This window comes from Megalobrama amblycephala, linkage group LG2 (genome assembly GCF_018812025.1).
Source record: "Megalobrama amblycephala isolate DHTTF-2021 linkage group LG2, ASM1881202v1, whole genome shotgun sequence".
NCBI lineage: Eukaryota > Metazoa > Chordata > Actinopteri > Cypriniformes > Xenocyprididae > Megalobrama > Megalobrama amblycephala.
Genome location: NC_063045.1, coordinates 58800777 through 58823377, shown reverse-complemented (window position 1 = coordinate 58823377; position 22601 = coordinate 58800777). Strand labels below are relative to the sequence as shown.

Here is a 22601-nt window from a genome sequence, read left to right as displayed (position 1 = left end):
TGAGTTTATCTCAAAGGATTATAATTAGAATTTCATATGGATCTAATTTGCTCTTTTTCACATTGATTGCAGATCTAAATGCCAGACTGTTTAATCCGCATGTTGAAAGCGAAACATGTGAAAGAGTAAATTATAGTTATTATCATTTGGCCACGCACTAAAAATTCACACGAATAGCTGTTTTCACACAATGCAAAATGAAATACATTCAAGTTTCCTTATGAACACATGACGTTAAAGAGAAAACGTCTGGCTTTCAAATTACTGACTGCGTTATATAGTTCTTTTGCTTCAATATATAATGGCCTCGTAAGTATGGTTGTTATATCCTGGGGACAAAATCTAAAAGTAGTAGCGGCTATCATGAGAAACACAATCACATTTGCATTCTAATTAAACCCTCCGTGCAGTATTCATATCTGCAACGTGGCGAGGAACAATTACACCTGCTGATAGGCTAACAGCTGACGATTTAAACGACAGCTAATGGCGCCCGTAATGATACAAACACAGTGGAACGTTTCTGAGAAATCCAGCGCTCTTCACAGCAAGAGCCTGGGGCGGTCAGGGAATTAGCACAAGCTGCCGTATAAATGAGAACGCTTTGCTTATTTATCCCATGATTCAAAGAGCTTTGCTCCGATATCCCGGCAGGTTTGTGCAATGAAATACAGCATGTAATCCGGCTTGCATTCGGAAGCATTCTAACGGGAAAAATACCACAAATGGACGTCTCACAAATTCATTATTGGTCTAATAATGTTGTTTGAACTAGAATGCAGTTGCTGAGGGCTTAAAATGTTTGGAAGCTATCAAGAGATTCATTAAATGGAAAGCCAAAAAAAATTCTCTATGTATATAATTCCCATATTGTGATCTTTGTGATCTTCTGAACCTCCTATAATGTGCATCTGTGGGATTTTTTCAGCTGTCTTCTGGTCCAGTGGGTGAAAATGGTGCATCTGATCACTTCTGAGCACACTTCTCCTCAGCAACGCACATGATTTGAGGAATCATTCATGTCTGAACACAAGCACTGCGACTAATTCTGCCACCGTACAGAATAGAACAAAGCACTAAAATACTCATAAACGTCCTACTGAAACTACGGCGACTCTTATTAGCCGTTTATTTGAACTGAATTAAAAACACATGTGAATCATTTGAAACCTATACTGAATTAATCTGACTCACTTACTGAACCACTTACTGAATGTCCAATTCAAAATATTATTCATTGAGACTTAAATCAGTGCAGATACTCATAGGTTGTTCATATCAATTACATAAAATACACACACACACACCAACATGTTCTCCAAGCAATACGACCATATAGGTCGTTTGTCACTTCCCTGAAATACGACCCATAGGAGCATTTGCTAAAATTGTGACCCTTTCGACAACAGGACGCTTTCATTTTAATGCATTGTTCCTTTTTATCTTTATCTGTCATGTTTCGGGTTTCACATAGCCCAATTGGTAGAGCATTGCAATAACAATATGCAATCATGTGATCATGCGATCGTGGGTTCGATCCCAGGGAAAACATGTGCTCATAAAGTGTATATGCACTATAAATCACTAAGGTTAGGTTTAGGGTTGGGGTGGGTGTAGTCATTAATAAAAATTAGTTTTGCTAAATGGAAATAGGAGAAATGGTGTAAAAAGTCCACACAATGCATTTAAATGAACACGCATTTTGATTGGTAATGACAGTCATACGTCATTTCATGACGACAGACGAAACACGACACTGTCATTATTTTTACGCCCACTAGAGGGTGCATGACTTCAAAACGTAAATATAGGTCGTAATAAGGTGCTTGAAAAACGACCTATTAAGGTCATTTTTTTGGAGGACAGTCTCCACACACAGAGATTAAAATGTGACAAGATTTCTTGTTGAGTTGAAAAGCTGTCTCATGATATTGCCATGACGGAGTGTGAGAGTGAAATTAGGATAGAATATGCCACTACGTTTACATTACGCTTCCACTGTCGTTTTGCTTTTTATAGAAATAAAAACTATTTAATTCAGTTGGATAATGGTCACTTCAATACCACCCAGCTCATCCAACACGAGCTGCAGAGTCGTACGTAGTGCAGCAGGAATCAGAGTTCACTGATCACGTGATGAGAGTAAGTGACGAGATGACTGATGAGACCATGGCGGAGGATTCATTGCACAACAGAGGCTAAGCATCTGACAAATGTCTTATCTTAACACAGAATACGTGCAAACGCGAAAGAAAAAGTAAAACGTGAGCGCACATTTAAACGCAGTTTCAATAACTGAAAGCGGCTCCCTGATACATGCAAATATCTTCCAATATGAAAGCTATCTTAGACTGGATTGTGTAGTTGTAACCATCTCTTAGATCTGTATCATACTTGAAGAAAAAATTGGTCTCTATTTGCACTTTGAATATTGAGAGAGTACTTTGATTATGGTTGCACTTATTGTTTGCACTTAATAAGACTAAGAGAAAACTGTTATTCATTTTTATTTATTCTGTTTTTATTTCTATGATCAGTTTGTGGAAAGGGGTTCAGTTAGGAGTTCAAAAGCTGTAGAAGCTCATAAATCATGTACAGCTATAAGGTCTGAAGAAACTCGTATGAAATCATACAGGAGAGAAGCCAGTCAGTTGAGTTTTTTTCTTTTGCTTATTGTTGTCTTTTACTGTATATGATAATTCATACTCGGAAAGTAGAACTGAAATTACATTTATTACAGGATGATTAAAGTTAAAACATCTCAAATGCACATGCAGTATGTATTTCATAATTGAGGATTTCTTAAAAATACTGTGTAAAAATCTCATCTCGTTCTTGTGAACTCAATCTCGTGTCTCGTCTTGTCTCGTCACACCCCTAACATATATACATACACACACAGAAATTCACACACACACAATATAAATGAAATAAAGATAAACTGCATTTCTGTCACCTAAATATTCTAAAGTCTGTGTAAACTTATCTTGAAATCATGTTAACAAGTTACCATGGTTAACACATGTGATACTAAGTAAGAATTAGTTTACAGGTTTGTGGCATCAAAAATGTGAAAGATACTCTAAAGATACTCTAAATTTGAGGCATTTAGTAGCAACTAAACTAGACATCCAGAACTATATATTCCATGAAATCATTCAATTCCTATCTGATTTGTTCCATCTGTTCTGTGAAACCTGAAATTATCTCATCATCTGAAGTGTGAATGCAATCATAAACGTGTTTCTTATTTATTCGCCAAAAATGTTAAAGAATTGTTTAGGAATGAAATTCGATGCGAGGAATCAGTCCCAGAATTGCTAAATTCCTTACGTTTCCCATCTCTAGTCCCCAGACATCCCTTTAGCCGTCACTCCACGCACGGCCTGTCGACTTCATTGTCTAGACACTAGATGTTTGTCTTCTTCTGTAAGTACTTCAGGCTAAATTAAATGCCAAGATATTTGTGGCTCTATCAGAAGCTAGAGAGATTTCAGAAAATCAATACAAAACTTAAACCAGCACCATATAGGACTCGGACTAAAGGTCAAACCGGGTGGCACATAAAAATTTGGAAGCATGTGGAAAATAACAAGTAGTATGAGATTCCTCAGGGCTGATGTCTGGATCAGGTCAACAAACACTTATTGTGAAGTCGAAAGTGTTTGGAATCTCAAACCACATGCACAGAAGGTGCCAGAAAAATGTGAGCCAAACAAGTCACAAATGTTTTAAAGGGATTTTTCATCATTTACTCACCCTCATGTCCTTCCAAACCTGGTTGACTTTCTTTTTTGTATGGAACACAAAAGATGATACGTTGAGAAACATGTCAGTGTTTTTTGTAAAATTAAAGTCAGTTGGGTCTGACAATATTCTCCAAAATTTCTTCTTTGATGGTAAATGATCACACAACTTTTGACTACACAATCCACTTAAAGCAAATTGGTGAAATGATTGGCTTGTGTAAAGTGTGCTTGATGTGTGGTTTTCAGTAAAATCTGATTTGAAATTACACAGACTGCAAAAAGCACTATACAAAGGAAATTAAGTTTGTTAGGTTTAAAATGACAGAAAACAATGATAAACAGTAGAGCATGCTGTTAGCTATGCCAAGGTCATGAGCATATGCAAATGTAAATGTAGACAGAAATTTGTCATTCAAACATCTCAGCTTCATAGTGTAAAAGATTTTTAGTACACCAGTCTACTATTGTGGCATCATCGATTTCCAATAAATCTGCCTCTAAATGACAGATAGAAACAATCTGAACTGTGGTTGGTCTCTTTACATTTCAGTCAGATGGTCTCTTCTAGTCTAAGGGCGTTTTCACACCTGGCTCATTTGGACTTGTTTCAGAACCTGGTGCGTTTCTCTCCCTTAATTCAGTTCGTTTAGGCATATATGAACATGGCAATTGCCCTTGGATCCACACCAAAACAATTTCTCCAAGATCCCCTGAATGAGGTGGTCACGGCCGGATTGAAAACGAACTCTGGAGCGGTACGGTTGAGGTGAGAAAGCAATCCGAGCCAACAGACCAACAAACCATGTGGTATCATAATTCATAATGGGAAAATTACCTTTCATATAGTGTGTAATAAAGGTGTTTGTGAATGTAAAAGGTTTAAAGATTATTAAAGTTAATAAAGTTATTGTCTCCTAAATGAAAGAATTGATTCTGAGCTGCCGAAACGAGTCTTCAGTAATTCCAGTCTCACTTCCTAAGTGATGCGCGAGCACAAATGGCTCTGTTCTCGATCATATTATGGATCAGATACATGCGCGCACTCAAACTCAAACTCTCCTTGCATCAGATATCAGCGAGAGCACGACTCGCGACAACACTCGTGAAAAGAATGTGTTTTGGGGTCGAAATTGTCATCGGATATAATGCAAAAGAAACATCCAGTTGACGTTAATTTGAGTTAAATAAGCTAACTAGTGCTAAAACGTGTTGTTTTTGAAATCATGCAGACGAATGTTGTGGAAGTTAGTCTATAATCTATCGCTTGACTCTTCTTTCCAGGGAAATCACTAACAAAAAGCACACAAACATGTCCCTGCTCTTGATATACAAACATTAATGAACTTCTTTGAACTTTGTGAGGAAAAAAACTATATGAGGGCAGATTCAAACCACTGATAATTAGAGCACGGCTGGACCTCTGACTCTATTAACAAAAATTTTGCCACGAGACTATCATGGAATACGAAATTCGAACACGGATTTGTCTATAGTATAATATGGATGTAATTGGGGGGAGGGGAGGGGGGTGATGTGGGGCACTGGGCACCCACCGGCAGAAACATAAATCGGCGCCTATGGCTCAAACCTATGTAAGTTTGTAACATTTGCATAATTCCAATTTATGGCCTTCATTGGCTGCCCACGAACAACATCTACTTTGTCCCAAACTCAAACACTGTAGTTGTAGCTGAGACTGGAAGAGTTTGGTTTGTGTTGTCGAGAAGATGCCGTTGTCTGCATGCACTTTAAAAGGAGGAGGATATGGTAAAATAATTGATATGGTAAAACCAACACATCATTACTGTTCGTATCACATCAACTACTGAAGAAGCTTCCAGAGTTGAAATTCAGATGTGGTAATGGGTGTTTTGTTTCCAACACACCCTGTAAGCAGTTGGAACATCTGACCAATCAGAGCAGAGTAAGTTATTGGAAAGGTGGGGTTTAGAGATCTGTTGTGAGAAAAAAAGGTGAAGCTGCAATGTATATTATGAGAGAATTAAAGTGTTTTTTGATCTTGGATGCATGTAAACCTATTTGTTTACCATGCATCCAATCTTTAAAATAGCATAATAGGGGCACTTCAAATGAAAAACCAATAAATGTGAAATGTCACAGGAAATGTCGATTTAGAAACAATAAAGAAACATGCATGAATGTGAAAATAAAGAGCAGAATGTGTTTAATGTTAAAACGGGTTCACTTTTCTTGACGGAATAACTTTTGTATCTTTAATAAGAATCAATTTATATTTAATTCATACAGTAAGGGCTATGCAGTTGTAACGTGGCCTCAAGAAATCAAACAACAATCTGGATCTATAGGCAGATAAAAGATGTTTAATAGCTCCAAACATGAGAGGTATCCATCACTTGACCATGATACTGCACATGAAAGCTCTAGACATCCATAAGCACATGAAAGGCACACGTACGAATCAACAATAATCCACACAAAGCAAGACCTAGAACATGATTAAATAGGCCTACCTGACATAAGAAACACCTGGAACTAATTAACAAAAACTACAATGACCAAGACAAGAACTACAACAGAACAAATGACAAGTTAGAAATTAAAAGACATGACAAAACAGAATCCTGACAGCAGTGTTTTATTTTTTATACTTATTTCTTACTATGTACCTTTATTTGTATCTTCATTTGTATCTTTCCTTTTGTTTTTCTTCTTTGTTCTTATTTTTAATAACAAAAAATAAAATAAAATAAAATAAAATAAAATAAAATAAAATAAAACTAGCATTCAAAAGTCAGGGGTCGATAAGATTTTTTTTAATGTTTTAATGTCTCTTCTTCTCACCAAGGCTGCAATTATTTGACCAAACATACAGTAAAAACAGCAATATTGTGAAATATTATTACAATTTAAAAGAACTGTTTTCTATCTGAATATATTTTCAAATGTAATTTATTCCTGTGATCAAAGCTGAATTTTCAGCATCATTACTCCAGTCTTCAGTGTCACATGATCCTTCAGAAATCATTCTAATATGCTGATTTGCTGCTCAAGAAACATTTACGATTATTATCAATGTTGAACACATTTGTGCTGCTACATATTTTTTCAGGATTCTTTGATGAAGAGAAAGTTTTTATTTGAAATACAAATCTTTTAGAACATTGTAAATGTCTTTACCATCACTTTTGATCAATTTAATGCATCCTTGTGAATAAAAGTATTAGAAAACAAAAACATACATCCAAACTTTTGAACAGTAGTGTATAAATCATGATATATATATCGTTATAGTGTAATACAATTTCTCTCATTGTAAAATAAGATTATATATCGCCCAGCCCTAGAATGAAACATAAGAAAAAACACCAAAACTGACTGAAAATCTTTAGTCGGGCTTCATTCCGAGTGTTGTTGAGGTTGATGTCAGTCTCTGGCGGGCAGGTGAGCGGATGAGGTGACTGCAGCCTCTGCTTTTTTCTCTGCGGCCTTAAAAACATCAGACCGGGTGCTGCAGGCTTTGAAGCGTGCTGCTCTCAGAGCCTCCTACACTGTGTGTGTTGGTTTGTTTGTTCGCAAATGTGTGTGCATAAAATCAAAGCGTGCACCTTTGAAGGCTATTTTCCATGAGGAACAACAATTACACTTCCTCCTACTCCAGTCATTAATGTTGTCATTTTCTGGGGGAAGCATGTTTGCACTTAACACAGTGCTGCAGCGGCATGTAATGGGATAAAATGATACTTTAAGTCTGTCTATTACTTCTTGAAATGCCAGACGGGCCATTCTTTGAATTCATCTGTAATGTGGTCACCTGTCGGAGCATTCACACACACACCGAATGCCACAACGCAAGCGCAACTAATGTGATAAACCGCTGAATCTTACTGAACCTGATGAGGTGCCACAAATGACACCAGATGCTCACGGTTATCAAATGTTGTATGACCCACGAGGCTTTGCGTGCTTAAATGGGCAGTTTTTGGCCAAAATAACCTCCAAGTTGCATTTGATTTTGAAAGTTGAGTTTATCAACAAATCACATATTTCCTGGTCTTTTATTTGACTGACATGTAAAGCGACCGATCACAGTTAGTTTTGTTTAGGTGCAGGTAAATCATCAATACTGCAATAATAGACTAGTGTAGAAAATAAAAGTCAATGAAAATAAAGTTCAAATAACTGCACAGAACTGTTGATCTGTGATCTCGTTAGATAAAACACAGCAGAAACTGTTTTGTGTTGAGAATTTCTGTCTAAAAGTAATTATTTTACAGAAAAAAGCAAGGCAGAATATACAGTTCTGCTCGTGCACTGTATATCTAGTTCATATGCTACTACTAAGTGCCTCAAACAGAACTGAGCATCTTTTGATGCCACTAAACCAGTAAAGCAAATAATTAGTTTTTTCCTCAGATGTGATCATTGGATCAGCCTGGTACATTGTAAAACATGATAATATAAATATGAATATAAAGCGTCAGTGAAATGCACTACTCTACACTACAAGTGTAGTAAACATAAGTGAATATAAATGTGCACATTTTTCAATACCTTTAACAACACCTTAAAACAGGTTAACAAACACTCAGGATACCCTGGCAACCACATAGCAGCAAGTTAAAAACCAATCAAAACTCGTTAAAAGCCACATATCAACACCCTGGCAACCATCAACAACTGCCTTGCACTAAGGTAGTGGGATTCACAAAACCTAGTTTAATCTTAAAATATCACACAAAAGTGCAAATGATGAAGTAGAACCGTCTCTTTAGCTGTGAATAATGATTGAAGGTGTTTAATTACCATCTCTGCGGTTGAGTTTGGCGAAGCCCGGCCCGTGACTGCTCGACAGCTCCGATGAACTCGTGAAGGCCGACTGAGGCAAACCGGACACCAGTGGAGAATCACAGCTCTCTACAGAGACACATTAACATACAGAGTTTGGGGTCAGTAAGATTGTTTTTGAAAGAAATTAATACTTCTATTCAGCATGGATGCATTAAATTGATCAAAAGTGACAGTAAAGACATTTATAATGTTACAAAAGATTTCTGTTTGAGTTCAGTGCTGTTCTTTTGAACGTTATATTCATATAAAAATCCTGAAAAAAATGCATCACGGTTTCCACAAAAATATGAAGCAGCACAAATGTTTTCAACATTGATAATAATCAGAAATGTTTCTTAAGCAGCAAAACAGCATATTAGAATGATTTCTGAAGGATCACGTGACACTGAAGACTGGAATAATGATGCTGAAAATTCAGCTTTGATCACAGGAATAAATTACACTTTAAAATATATTAAAATAGAAAACAGTTCTTTTAAATTGTAATATTTCATAACACTACTATTTTACTGCATTTTTGATCAAACAAATGCCTTGTTGAGCAGAATAGACTTCTTTCAGAAACATTAAAACGTTTTTTACAAAAATCTATTCCTGAATGTCTTCTTTGACATTAAAGCACTTTGTAAACATTGTTATATTTTCTTTATAACCTCAACATTGCATATACAGTACAGTACAAATGTACTTTTCAGCACATTAGTTTTTCATATTCCAGCTGCATCGACAAGCCACTTTTATCCAAAGCTGCTTTTCCACCAAAATTACCAGGAACAATTTGTCCCAGGAACTTTTTTCACCCCAGACCTGTTTCTGTCTGCATTTCCATCACATTCAAAAATTTCGGTGGAAATACGGCTTCTGACTGCACGCACTGCAACAGACTTTGAAAAATGGTGGTTGAAATAAAATGATGCATGGAGTCAACCAATCAAAATGCTGCATGAACTCAACCAATCAGCATGTTCAGCGCCCAAGTCCCACCCCTGAAATTTCCTGAACTTTCCTGAAAAAGTACTACATCGTGAGCAGGGACTTTCTGAGGGGGAAATTTTTACCCGGAACTTAATTTAGACGCTGGTCCCTGCAGTTGAATCACACCGAGTACCAGCCCAGAGTCCCTAGTTCCTGGGGAATGTTCCTTTGGTGGAAAAGTGGCTCAAGTACATTTGATGCAAAAACCAGGGAAAGAAAAAGAAAAAAAAAATGTATACTTTATCTGTATTTAGTAATACTTGATCCTTAAAACCATGTTTAAAAAGTAAACATGAAGCAACCCATTTACTTCCATAATGTGACATATTTCTGAGAAAATTTTTACAAGAAAAAAACAGAAGACAGTACTTGATTGAGAATTGACTGGATGGTGAGAACAGTCTCAATATGACAGACACGTAAAATGGGACTGATAACATCAGCTGAAAAAGAGTTTTTGATGAAATTTTGATTATTATTATTATTTTTTTTAAATAACATGCACTGATATATCAGACAAAACAAGACCTGGAACATGCATTAAGAAAATAAATAGTCAATTTAGATTTTTTATGTTGACTTTAATGACTGCGAGACTGTTTGTAAATATCAGGACGCTCGAATTGGCTGACGTTTCCCAGCAACACTGCAAATTTACCTCCTCACATTAGCGCTCTGAAATTGGGGCACTTGAAGATGTTTTTCAAAGAACATCCAGCTTTACAGTTATTATTCAAGTTCATAAGTAATTGAAGACTGTTTAAAATGCTTTTACCTACAGAAAAAAGCCCTTTCCACAAAGCTGACCCATTTTTCTCCATATGAAACACTCGGTCAGGCATCCTGATTTATATAAACCAAAGCTTTTTTTATAGCGCATTATTATTTATATATGTGTGAGAGTGTGAGCATGTTAAAGCCATATTTCTTTACTTATTTAAAGAGAAAGCAGTGTGTGTGTGTATGTGTTTGAATATTTTGTACATTATTCCTCTAGTTTTATATTACAAACCGCATGTAACCGTAGTCTTGTTTGCATTCCCACAGGAATACAATCACACTCCCTATTACTTTTATGGTAATAGTTATTCCCAGAGTGTGTATTGAATAATATACGTCGGAACATAATTGTCCCTGTCCTGGTTTGTATAGTCAACTTCTGAAGCTCTATATAGTGTGTTAGCCTAGTGTATAAAACACAGGAAGAGTCAATAGGCTTGAGCTGATGGCTGAGCTGGATGGCTGCAATCATTTTCTCTCTAATACATCATTCCGAGTCTCAGTCATACTGTTGAAAAACAGCATCTTGTTTCCATATCTGAGCAGGCTGTATGGTTTCTCAAACAGTGAAAGCTCTGGGCCCTGTGATGGTTGTTGCAGTTGTGATATTGTCATTTTTCCTGGCCCACAAACGGTTATTCTTTTATTTTCCGTGTATTCAGTGAGGAAAACAGAATTGGAGGCAGTTTCAGTCGCTGATCAATACAGTCGCCCCTGCCGCCCATCCTGCCGCCACTGATTGCGGAGAAGATTCTGTCGCAGTATGGAGGCTTTCGGTTCAGTCCTGCTCAAATCTAAATGCGAGGGGAGTTGGTAATGGTCGACTAGCTGACTTCAAACAAACCTGGTCTGCAGAAAGGAGCCCACCTACAGATTGCAACATTAGCGCAACCTTATTCACCTCCATGGAAATGCCTTAAAGGATTAGTTCAGAATTTTAATTTCCTGATAATTTACTCACCCCCATGTCATCCAAGATGTTTATGTCTTTCTTTCTTCAGTCGAAAAGAAATTAAGATTTTTGAGGGAAATTTCCAGGATTTTTCTTCATATAGTGGACTTCACTGCGGTTCAACGGGTTGAAGGTCAGCATATTACAATGATTTCTGAAAGATCATGTGACACTGAAGACTGGAGTAAATTCAGCTTTGCATCACAGGAATAAATTATAATTTTAAATATATTCAAATAGAAAACAGTTATTTAAAATTGTAATAATATTTCACAGTATTACTGTTTTTACTGTATTTTAATCAGCCTTGGTGATCAAAAGAGACTTCTTTCAAAAACACTGTAAAATCTTACTGACTTTTGGATAATGTATTACATTTTTAGTTATATAAAATACATTATACTACTGTATAAATTAAGTTATCCAAGTATGTTTGATGCAAAAACCAGGGAAAAGAAGATAAAAAAGGGGGAAATAAAAGAATATAAATGAATGGTATTAGTGAAGTGTAAACACTGTTTAAAAGAAGGGTTGGGTGTCGAGAACCGGTTCCAAAATTCCAAAAACCAAAGTTCGATAAGATGTGTCTCTTATTGATTCCTTTGTGTGTGTCTTAATATGACTTTAAACCAGTGGTCGCCAACCCGTCGATCGCAATCGACTGGTCGATCTTTATCACTTTTCCAGTAGCTCGCGAAAATAACAGAAATATGAGTACAAAAATACATTACATTTCTCCAGTCTTTGTACTGTATTTTTGTATTTATTTTATTTTCGGGAGCTACTAGGACAGACAGATAAAGGTAAATAGCCCAGATCATGTCTGAGTAGAGGCCAGAAACGCTGAAGATGGACGCAAGAAGAGAAAAGTCTGTAGCAGGCAGATCAGCTCGCTGTTCACGATGCTCGAAATATAGGAAGAAAATATAAATATTGAATTGGGGGTGAGGGCTTATATGAATGCATCTCTAAAAGGAGATCAGTCTTCAGAAAGATTTCGATGGCAATGGCATTTTATTTTCCTCTTACCTCAGAATAAAGTAGCTAATTATTAGTGCATTTCAGTATTGTTTACAGCGGTAACCAAGGAAACAATGTATCACTGCTGCTTCATAAGCGCCACCTGCTGTTGAATTTGCGTCCCATTCAGCCTGCTGTTTTTGTTTCATGCTTTTTTGTGTGTGTAGCATTTATAATTTCACAAAGATAAAGTCAGATCTAATTAAATCTAATTAAAACAAAAAACAACTGCTTATGCAACGTGCGTAGCATCTTTGTTTGGATTGTGATTAAAAAGCAGTGGTTCCCAATTTGAAATGGCTATGTATTTTTGTTTATTATAATAATATTAATAATGAATATCTGCAAACAGTATCAGAATTGGCTAATTTGCTTGTAAAAATAAATAAATAAATCAGAATCTACATTGGCCATGAAAAAAAATACTAAATACAATCTGGGATGTCTTTTTCTATCAAGTAGATCTTGTCTTTCAAAAAGGTCGAGGTCAGGGATCTTGGGCTTAAAAAGGTTGGTGACCACTGCTTTAAACCATTCAAGCTGACCCACGCTGCACACACATCCAAAACGTGTGCACAGAAAGCTGCCTCTCATATTGTATAGTGTGCGTTACTGAAATGTATTTTTGCATTTGAACGGACAAATACACACAAAAATATGTCAAAATATCCTCGTAAGCACAGTCAGTTATGTCTTAAGTGAATGTAAACAGTTGACAAAGAAAACGCATGTGTAACAGTATATTGGATCTGTGCAGCTCTTAAAGTGACAGCAGCCTAATATTTCTGCTGCCGTCTGTACAACATTAATCAACCAACAAAAAACAGAGAAAATTCACTCGCTGTTCTTGACTAAATAACTTTTGTAACTATATTTGTAATGTATATTTTATTTATAAATTGCAGTGTTGTTTTACCATTTGATTACAGTTTCTGCACCTGAACACCTGAAAATCTTATAACACTGTTTATTTCAGTCGTATCTTTGCGATTGGTATCTGTTAAAGCTCCGCCCTCTTCTGGAAAGGGGGCCGGGAGCAGCAGCTTATTTGCATTTAAAGGGACACACACAAAAAAGTTGTGTTTTTGCTCACACCCAAATAGGGGCAAATTTTACAAGCTATAATAAATGATCTGTGGGGGATTTTGAGCTGAAACTTCACAGAAACATTCTGGAGACACCAGAGACTTATATTACATCTTGTAAATGGGGCATTAGAGGTCCCCTTCATGAACTTTAGGAGAAACATCTGACATATCAACTATGAAACAAACAAATCTGCGCTATGAAAGAGCAACACCTGAGCAATGAAATGTTCCTTCAAAGTACACAAAATAAATGTTTTTTTTCTTGAGAACCTCTTCAAGTTTATTATGGAGAAGGAAATGAATGCTGGATGCCAGCAAGCTGTTTTTGATTGATAGGAACCCGTAACGTCCTGACAGATATGAAGGCCACTCTCATCTCCGCTCTGGTTTTACAATTTGCTTTCCAGTTCCAGAAACACCTAGAAATCTAAATGATGCCAGGAGAGCGGCGCTAATGATGATAATTCATCATACATGCGGCCCACGTTGTGATAAAACCTCCTCATAACATTTAATATCAGTTTTCATATTCAGACTTATCTGAGGACGCAGTAACGCAGTGACAACTGAATATTCCTCTCATTTCCCTCACAACAGCTGCTGAGGGACTATTAAACCATTTCACACAGTCAAAGAAGAGCTGAACACAAGAGATGAAAACAACAAAGAAACGATCAATTCATGAACACTGAGGTTAACATGAAATCAAAACAGACTCAGCAGTGCAAGTTAGACATTCTTCTCATTCTGACCGATAAAAACTTTTACTTAGTTTTTTTTTTTTTTTTCAGAAATGCATCTGATTATGCAATTAAAATGGGTTCCAAGCTGTTTCATGCTGACATGTTTTATGTTGTCATTAAAAATGTGAGCCAGGGGTTGTGAATGTGCATTTATAAAACAAGCAGATTGTGCATGTGTGAGCGCTTCTGCTTTCACGTTGGCACTTTTTCACTGCATGCGAGCCAATACATTCATTGTTCTACACAAGGATTAGCAATGCTTCTGTATACAGCTCGTGGTTGTACATTGACTGGACGGACTGGAGATGGCTTCAGCCGATAGTATGTGTTCAGAAAGGTTTCTGTGTCCAATAATTGGTAAAACAGAGCGAGTGATGAGCTCTTCAGAGACTTCCCTCAATGACTGCATCTCCATCTTTACATATTGATTCTGACAAGCCACTTGATGCAATCAGCAGCACTCTAAATGCAAATAAAGCGAGATTCTTACTTTCTCAACATTCATGTCATGCACATGAGGTGAACACAGTATTGAAGGAGTTTACATGTATGCTGAACACCTGTTGGCAGTTTTTCCTCCACTACAACACATCCATTAATAATAATAATAATAATTCATAAAATATTCATATTTTTAAAAACAAAATAAAAATGAATAAAAATAAATTAAAAGATAAAATAATAATGCACAAAATACATAGAATGTGAAAAAAATACAATAATGAAAATAAACAAACCAACAAATAAATGTAAACAAATAATTTAAATAAAAACAACATGAATTAAATAAAATAATAATGAATACAATTAGGGCTGTGCCGATAAACGATATCATATTGAATCGTGATAAAATATATGTCGATAACGATGATAAGCTCTAGGCATTTTTACTCAATATGGATTAATATAAGAGCCAATCATACAGCAGAAATATGCGACAACAGCCAATAAGCGTGCAGCACGGCACTTTGCAAAGCAAACTCAACACAAGGACGACAAAAATGAGTGGAAGCAGCGACGAAAGTGAAACTAACCTCGAGTTATTGTATAAAAATGATGAAATTGTCGTAAAAAAGGTAGCACAAATTCAGTTATATGAAAGTGGTTTGGTTATTTGAAAAGCGACCAGGCGCAGATTAAAACGATCTGTAAAATATGTTGTTGGACGGTGAAAAACAAGACTGGTAAAACAACCAACCTATTCCATCACAGTGCTTCACCCTGCATCTCAATCAGCTTCTTTGGTCATGAATCAGTATATCATGTAAATGAATGTGACCGACTCCCTGATCAGTGCCCTGACTACTGAACTGGGGAGCTGATTGAGAAACACCCATAGACTTTACTTGGGCGGGCTGCCCAGGTATGTTTTCGGCTGCCCAAGTATATTTGGAGACACATTTATGCTTTTATTATTTTTATCCTCTCATACTTTTGTATCTGCCCAAGATAATGAAACCATCCGTGATCGATTAACTAGTGGAAAATCTCCCTTCACCCTACGCATTTCATACCTGCTCGTTATGTGTGCTTCAGAACTGTTTACTCCCGCTGACATTCCCATGTGCGCTGCAGAGATGCTGTGGATATTTCACAAAAAGCGCTGCTTGTTGCAAAGTCACAATGCGGCGCTGTTGCGCATTCTACAGGCTCACGCAACAGCACTTCAGGCTGCTAAAGTGATTCTCAATCAATGAAAAGAGCAGATTTATGCCAAGCGATTGCTAATGAACTCAAGTTGATGAATTATTACAATGTCTACTTTATGGCCTTTATATAAAATGTTTTAGATGATTGTTAGAATCTGAAGGATCAGCCTGCAATTGTGTAGACATTTCATAATAAGAGCCCAGGTGTATGTCGGGCTTATTTATAATTAAAAGTCACACGCTAAGTTAGTAAGTTGTCTTAATTTTTTTAAGGCCAAATATGTAATCTGTTTTTGTTAATAAACTATACTTTAAAATGTAATTAATGAACCCTCAAATTTTTGTGGCTTAAGTCATAGTTGGGATACTCTTTTAAAGCTGGCAGCATTAACACATTATATATATCGAAATATATATCGTTATCGATCAATATGGGAAAAAATTATTGAGATTACATTTTTGCCATATCGCCCAGCCCTAAATACAATGCAAATAAAGCAAAGCAAAAAACATTTAAAAAAAAATAAAAAATGATGATGATGATGATGATGATGATGATGATGATGATAATAATAATACATAAAATAAATATTAACATTTAAAAAATGTAAGAAACAAAAATATAAAAAATAAGCAGACAAATAAATGTAAGCAAATAAAATAATAAAAACATAGATATATTAATATAATAATAACAAAAATGCATAAAATTTTAATATTTAAAACACATGAAATAAAAAGAAATAAAAATAATAAAATAATAATACATAAAATAAAAAGAATATGAATAAATATAGAATAATGAAAATAAACAAAACAACAAATAAATGTAAGCAAATAATTTAAATAAAAACAACAGATTCATAAATAAAATACTACTAATAATAATATATGCAAATATTACTATTTAAAAAATAAAACAAAATAAAAATAAACAAAGATAATATGTAAATGTAAAATAAAAAATGTAAAAACAATATAATAATACTTTTTAATAACAACAACAACATCAATAATACATAAAATAAATATTAATATTCGAAATAGGGTTGTCAAATCAATTAATCACATTTAATGTTTGTGTTTATATAATATATGTGTGTGTGTATTTATAATATTAAATATAGATATATATGTAAATATTAACAACATATATATACATATTATATATATATACATATTTACACGTGTATGTGTACAAACACCCACACACACACACACACATATTATATAAACAAACTTTTATGTTAAATGTGATCAATCACGATCAATTAATTTCACAGCACTAATTTAAAACAAATAAAGAAAATCATATGTAGGCAAAATTCATAAATGTGTATACAACTAATTTCAAACATTTAGGTAGAATCCTTCAGATCTAAAGGTTTTATCAAGATCACGTAAGACAAATTCAGTCAAGTGTGTCCCAATTTAGAGCACACCATGGTACTGAACGATTACCATACTATACTATATTTACATGACACACCAAGGTACTTCACAAATACCATGTTATTACCACCAAAAAGTAATAACACGTGCTGGTTTCCTGAGATACAATGCATTATGGAGATCTCACATAAAATCCTAGGGTGTTGGACAGTAAGAGCAGACGCAGCATTAACGGCATGTCACCGCAGCTGTCTTATGCTTCTGTGAAGACTGAACTTGTTAAATGCGACGATGCGTCCAAACCCCTGCGCGTCTGAAAGGTGCCACAGCTCTGTGACTCAATGACTAATGCTGTGCTATCTGATGAGTGGTTACATCCAATCTGCCCCTATTATTTATTCAAACTTACAAAGAAACTACTGAACAAACTCCCCGAGCAACATACTGTCAGCACGTCAGTCCCTGCGCATCTCCCTTTGATCCGAGCCTTTATCTCGGGTAAACACACCTGACAGCCGGGCCACAATGCAGCCTTCAGCTGCGTAGAATTATTCTGTTTAACAATGCAAAACAATTAAGAAAAAATGTCATGATGACAGACTATCTTTTAAGAGACAGTGAAGCACAATGCACATAGAGACACATCAGAAACACATCAGCAGCCATCAGATTAACTCAAAGCTACGTTATCTATCAAGGTGGGCATGCGAGTCAAGAAAAATCCCTGCGACGGCTGAGCATGCATAATATATAAATAGCGAGACAAACGCATCATGCATTTTATGTAGAGCTTTGCTTGGAACAAAACTTTTACTGTTGTTAGTTTCACCAACCATCCTTGCTTACATTACTTAAAGACTCATGTAACTACATGAACTTAATTTAACTGAGTTGTTTCTACTAAGAATGAGTATTATCAGCTTTACTTAAGTGTTTGTTCAGTCAACGTAACACTGCTGAGTGAAACGCACAAATTAATGTTGACATAACTAACTAGGCAGTGGATCTGTAGGTCCCAGCATGCTTTGCAAGAGACTGAATTAGGAGTAAATTTAGAGATTAATTTTATTTTAGGTGTTTTTCAGTGAAGGGAAAGATGTTGTTAGTTTGTTAATGTTTAATGTTCAGTTATGTTGGACATTTAGAGAAGTTTCTGTAATGTTTATAAATTTTGTGGTTACCATTATGCATACAGTATATGAGCGCCTGTGAATTCCTGCTCTCAATTAAATTGAGTTTGCTCAGTGAGTTATTTTTTTTCGAGCGCATTTTGTAGAGCAAATAGTTAATATATGAGCAATATCACACGAGTAGCCATGCAATATCGCTCTATATCAGCACAGCTGTAGGTAATCACAGCGTGCTGATATACAGCCACATCACATGGTTACAAGTGTGATATTGCATTTATACAACAGTTTGACGGCATGAGTGTGTGCAGAACTACTTCCTTCCGACAGACTTAAATCTCAGTTTGATTCTAAAATGTCACTTTAGAATTAGTAACGAAGGAAGTTTTACTCATTGTAAACTCATTGTATTTTGTATAGTATTATTGAGACAGAGAGACAGAGAGATCGCCTGAGCGAGCATTACCTGTGTCTGATATAACATTCATTCTTCAGATCGATGTCTATGATATTATATCCATTATAAAAATCCGTTTGAATGTCTGCTGAGGAAAGCGATCCTTATATTTGTCCTTTTTACAGTTAAGGGAATTTCCCATAACAAACAGTGCTAAAACAACAAAAGTCCCTTTCAATTTAAAAGTCATTCACTCATTCACTCGTAAAATTTGCTGCCATCTAATGGCTTATTAATGTAACTTTCACTCAATCCATATTACACACTAATGGACCCTAACAGCTGGGGGCTCGTCCGGGATATTCCCAAGAAACACGGGACTGAGAAGTGATCCTCCATCACAGGTAAGTTGTTTTTAATGATATCCTGTGGTGATAGGACACAAACTGGTGTGTTGGTTTCTCTGAGGGCAATAGCAAATACAACATATTATTTATATAAAATAATATTTATTGAACAACAATATTTAAATTAACAACAATAGCCATTATAAATGACAATAGGAAATAAACACAATTTAGTCAAACATACAAAAGCAGTGCTCTACAGGATGTTAAATATAGCCTTAATATTAAATACATTTAACATAGCCCAATTCAATTTGATCAGGAACAAGTAATAGATTAATAAGACCAAAGATTGCCTGTTTTACCCAAAATGAATTATATCTCATGTTTAATCACTTTAAGAGCCAGCGGCAAATCCCCATAGCACTGGCCGAGATGAAGCTGTTCTCGGCGAGTACACGAGCACTGAACGGCCGCTGACGGCCTGGAGCTCGCATCTCCGAAAATGTCTAAACAAACTGTAAAATAGGCACTACGATTAAATATGAGTCACATATTTCAGGTCTAAACAACTACATTCTCACCTAAAAAACTCTGAAAACTACAGTTTGTGGTACAACAAGTGTATTTGTTGTACAAGTATTTATGAAAAATACGGTGGATTTGCTCAGCCACCATGAGAGTCGCTTTAAGCGGAGTAATACAAACAGTGAAATGGTGAGTGCTGTTGTCACTAGAATATTGCACGGCTCTCAGCTAATCAAACTGAACTGTTGTATGAATATACATATTAAAATAATACATGTGTTCACCTTACATATTAAGTAAACTGCACATATAAATATTATGTAGCAGTGACAAATTCAAATGATTTGTATTTACTCAAAGAAATTTTGTCAGCTTTACTTGAATTTCAACTAAATAGTTATTTGTACAAATTACTCAATATAGTTGCGTGGAACCACTTGACACTGCTTCTTTAAGTAATCCAACAATTCATTTTTTTTGTGTGTGCATAAAGTGCATAAAGAAATGCATAAAGAAAACATTCCATGTTTTATTACTCTATCCATATGAATGCATTGTTTTTCTGCTCCTGTGACATATTTTTCCAAGCATCAAAGCAGCTTTGACATCATTACGGGGAGAAACTTAAGATTCACCGAGACATTTTCCAGATGTTCTTTCACTTAATTCCCTCTGCTATGCAGCACATATGAAGTATGCAACGGATAAATATTAATTGCCGCTGCCGGTAGAAGTTAAATTGGTTTGTAGAATTGGTTTGTAACTCAATAAATCTAGGTGTGCATTCATCTCGCACAGTCCTCAACGGAAGTTTAACCTGTTTTATCGTCCAGCAGGTGGAAATTTTCCTGCACTGCTGCATAAGACTCAGTCTCTGACTTAAAAGACAGTGTGATATGGCCTGAAACTCTACACGCAAATTCCTTTTTTTCTGCAGCATTCATAATTCAGCACTAGTTGAGATTATCATAAGCTCTCGAGTCAGGCCTGATCTGTGGGTGGTAGTTTGTGTTCTGGGCTTATAAGGACGCCTGAGACTACATGACTTCTGAAAGCGTTCTTGATCAAACGTGTGGCATTAAGTCATATTCTTCTGGATCTACCGCTCACTTGCGTCACGCTATTTTTAAACCAAACTGCTGCACAAAGGATCACTGGAGATACACCCTTAAAAGTCATTCAGTGGATCTGTGCTGCACTTCAGATTCAGAAAAGATGACGAACCCTTTTCTTCGTGCTGTATAAGGGGACACCGGGGCTAGTTGTCACGGCTAGTCTTTAGCTAGCAGGTTTTGAGTCAAAAGTGTAATCACACAAATGATTGCTTTTCCATCAGCAGTAACTGTATGATGAAGGTGATTCTGAACTGAAAGGTTCAGAAACTCTGTTATCAGGATGTCAGGTTGGGGCAAGTTGTCACATTTGCATTACAGCAAGTAGCTTCCTGTGTTACAATCAGTGCTGGGTTGTAACTGAATACATGTAACCTGATGTAAACTGATTACATGAACCCTGATGTAATGTAATGTAATTAATCTATTTTCTGTTTTTATACTAATATGCTACAAAATAAAATCAAATCTATGTGATAAACAGGGACACAAGTAATCAATGATGCATTTCATATTTTTAAAAGTTTTCAGTCAAAAATCCCACAGATCATTTATTATAGCTTTTCAAATTTGCCCCTGTTTGGGTGTGAGCAAAAACGTTTTTGCCGTTTTTGTGTGTGTCCCTTTAAATGCAAATACTTTCCAGAAGAGGGCGGACCTTTAACAACTTGCGCTTCGGTTGCTCAACAACAACAAAGCTGGAGAATCTCACGCAGCCAAAATGAGGATTCAGTAACGGTGTTCAGCCTTCATTGTTCAAACCGGATGACACTGATAAACTCAGGAAGAAGTTACAACTTTTAGAATGAAACTGGACGTTTCTGAATGGTTAGTGGATAAATTTATAAGTTGCTGTGGAGTTGATTCAACTCATCGACTAGCATGTGCCGTCATGTTAATCTTTTGTGCAAATCCAGCGTTGAATTCAGGGGCGTAGTTTGTGGGGGGGATGGGGGGGAGGTCACCCTCCCAATATTCAAATGCTTCAGTTACAACCCCCCCAATATTTCAACATGAAAATCAAAGTAGATCAAATGAAAAATATGTAGAATTCATTTATTTTGTAACAATAATTTTGTTTCTATTCAAATATGAGTTTGTCATAATAAACTAGACAAAAATATTCTCCCCCTCCATTGAACCGATTGGTAACGCCCAACCAATGCGCGTCGCTCTTTCACCAGAACAACGCGAGTAGTGCTGTACTGTTTGAATGAGAGAGCGCGGGTAGCTCCAAAAATGAAGAGAACCGCTGCCCAGCCAACTATATTAAACCGCTGGTCCATTAAAAAAGAATAAAGCATGTACTGAGAAGGAGGTATGAGAATGTTGTGTAATACACTCATATTTTAGCTAGCTAATCCATTGCAATGTAGCCATAACTATCAGTGTAACTGTAACCAGTTACCAAAACAGCCGTGTGTTTTGTTAGTTCATTTTTCAATACTGTCTGTAATGATCAATGACAAAAGTATTCACATCGGTGTTTCTTTTCTTCCTAAATTAATCTGACTTTTGAACGAATTGGCTGAATGAACGATTTAAGTGATTCACTTAATAAAACATCGAATTGTTGCCGCCGACTGGCGGTTTCAATATTTAACATAATTTCTTTCTTTTTAGAATCACTCAGTTATGTTAGAATTTGATGAATGATTATACATAAATTTCATAAAGTTATGAAGGATAGATAGATAGACAGATAGATAGATAGATAGATAGATAGATAGATAGATAGATAGATAGATAGATAGATAGATAGATAGATAATCCAATAACGCTACACATAAAACAGATTATTTTTTAATAATAAAAAAAAAAACAGGCAGCATAAATTCAACCACCCCCATGTTGAAACCAAATCTACGCCCTTGGTTGAATTGATCCCCGTTTGTGAAGCAGTCCGGCG

General features: G+C 35.9%; 1 protein-coding gene across 2 annotated transcripts in view; it reads right to left on the bottom strand.

Annotated features, from left to right (window-relative positions):
• The window catches only part of cntnap3 (contactin associated protein family member 3), a 151305-nt gene that overhangs the window by 103104 nt on the left and 25600 nt on the right, over nucleotides 1-22601 (bottom strand). For both annotated transcript variants that reach the window (XM_048181244.1, XM_048181245.1), the window contains exon 2: nucleotides 8535-8645. In XM_048181244.1, the coding sequence (XP_048037201.1) occupies nucleotides 8535-8645 (111 nt within the window). The remainder of the gene's footprint in view (nucleotides 1-8534; nucleotides 8646-22601) is intronic.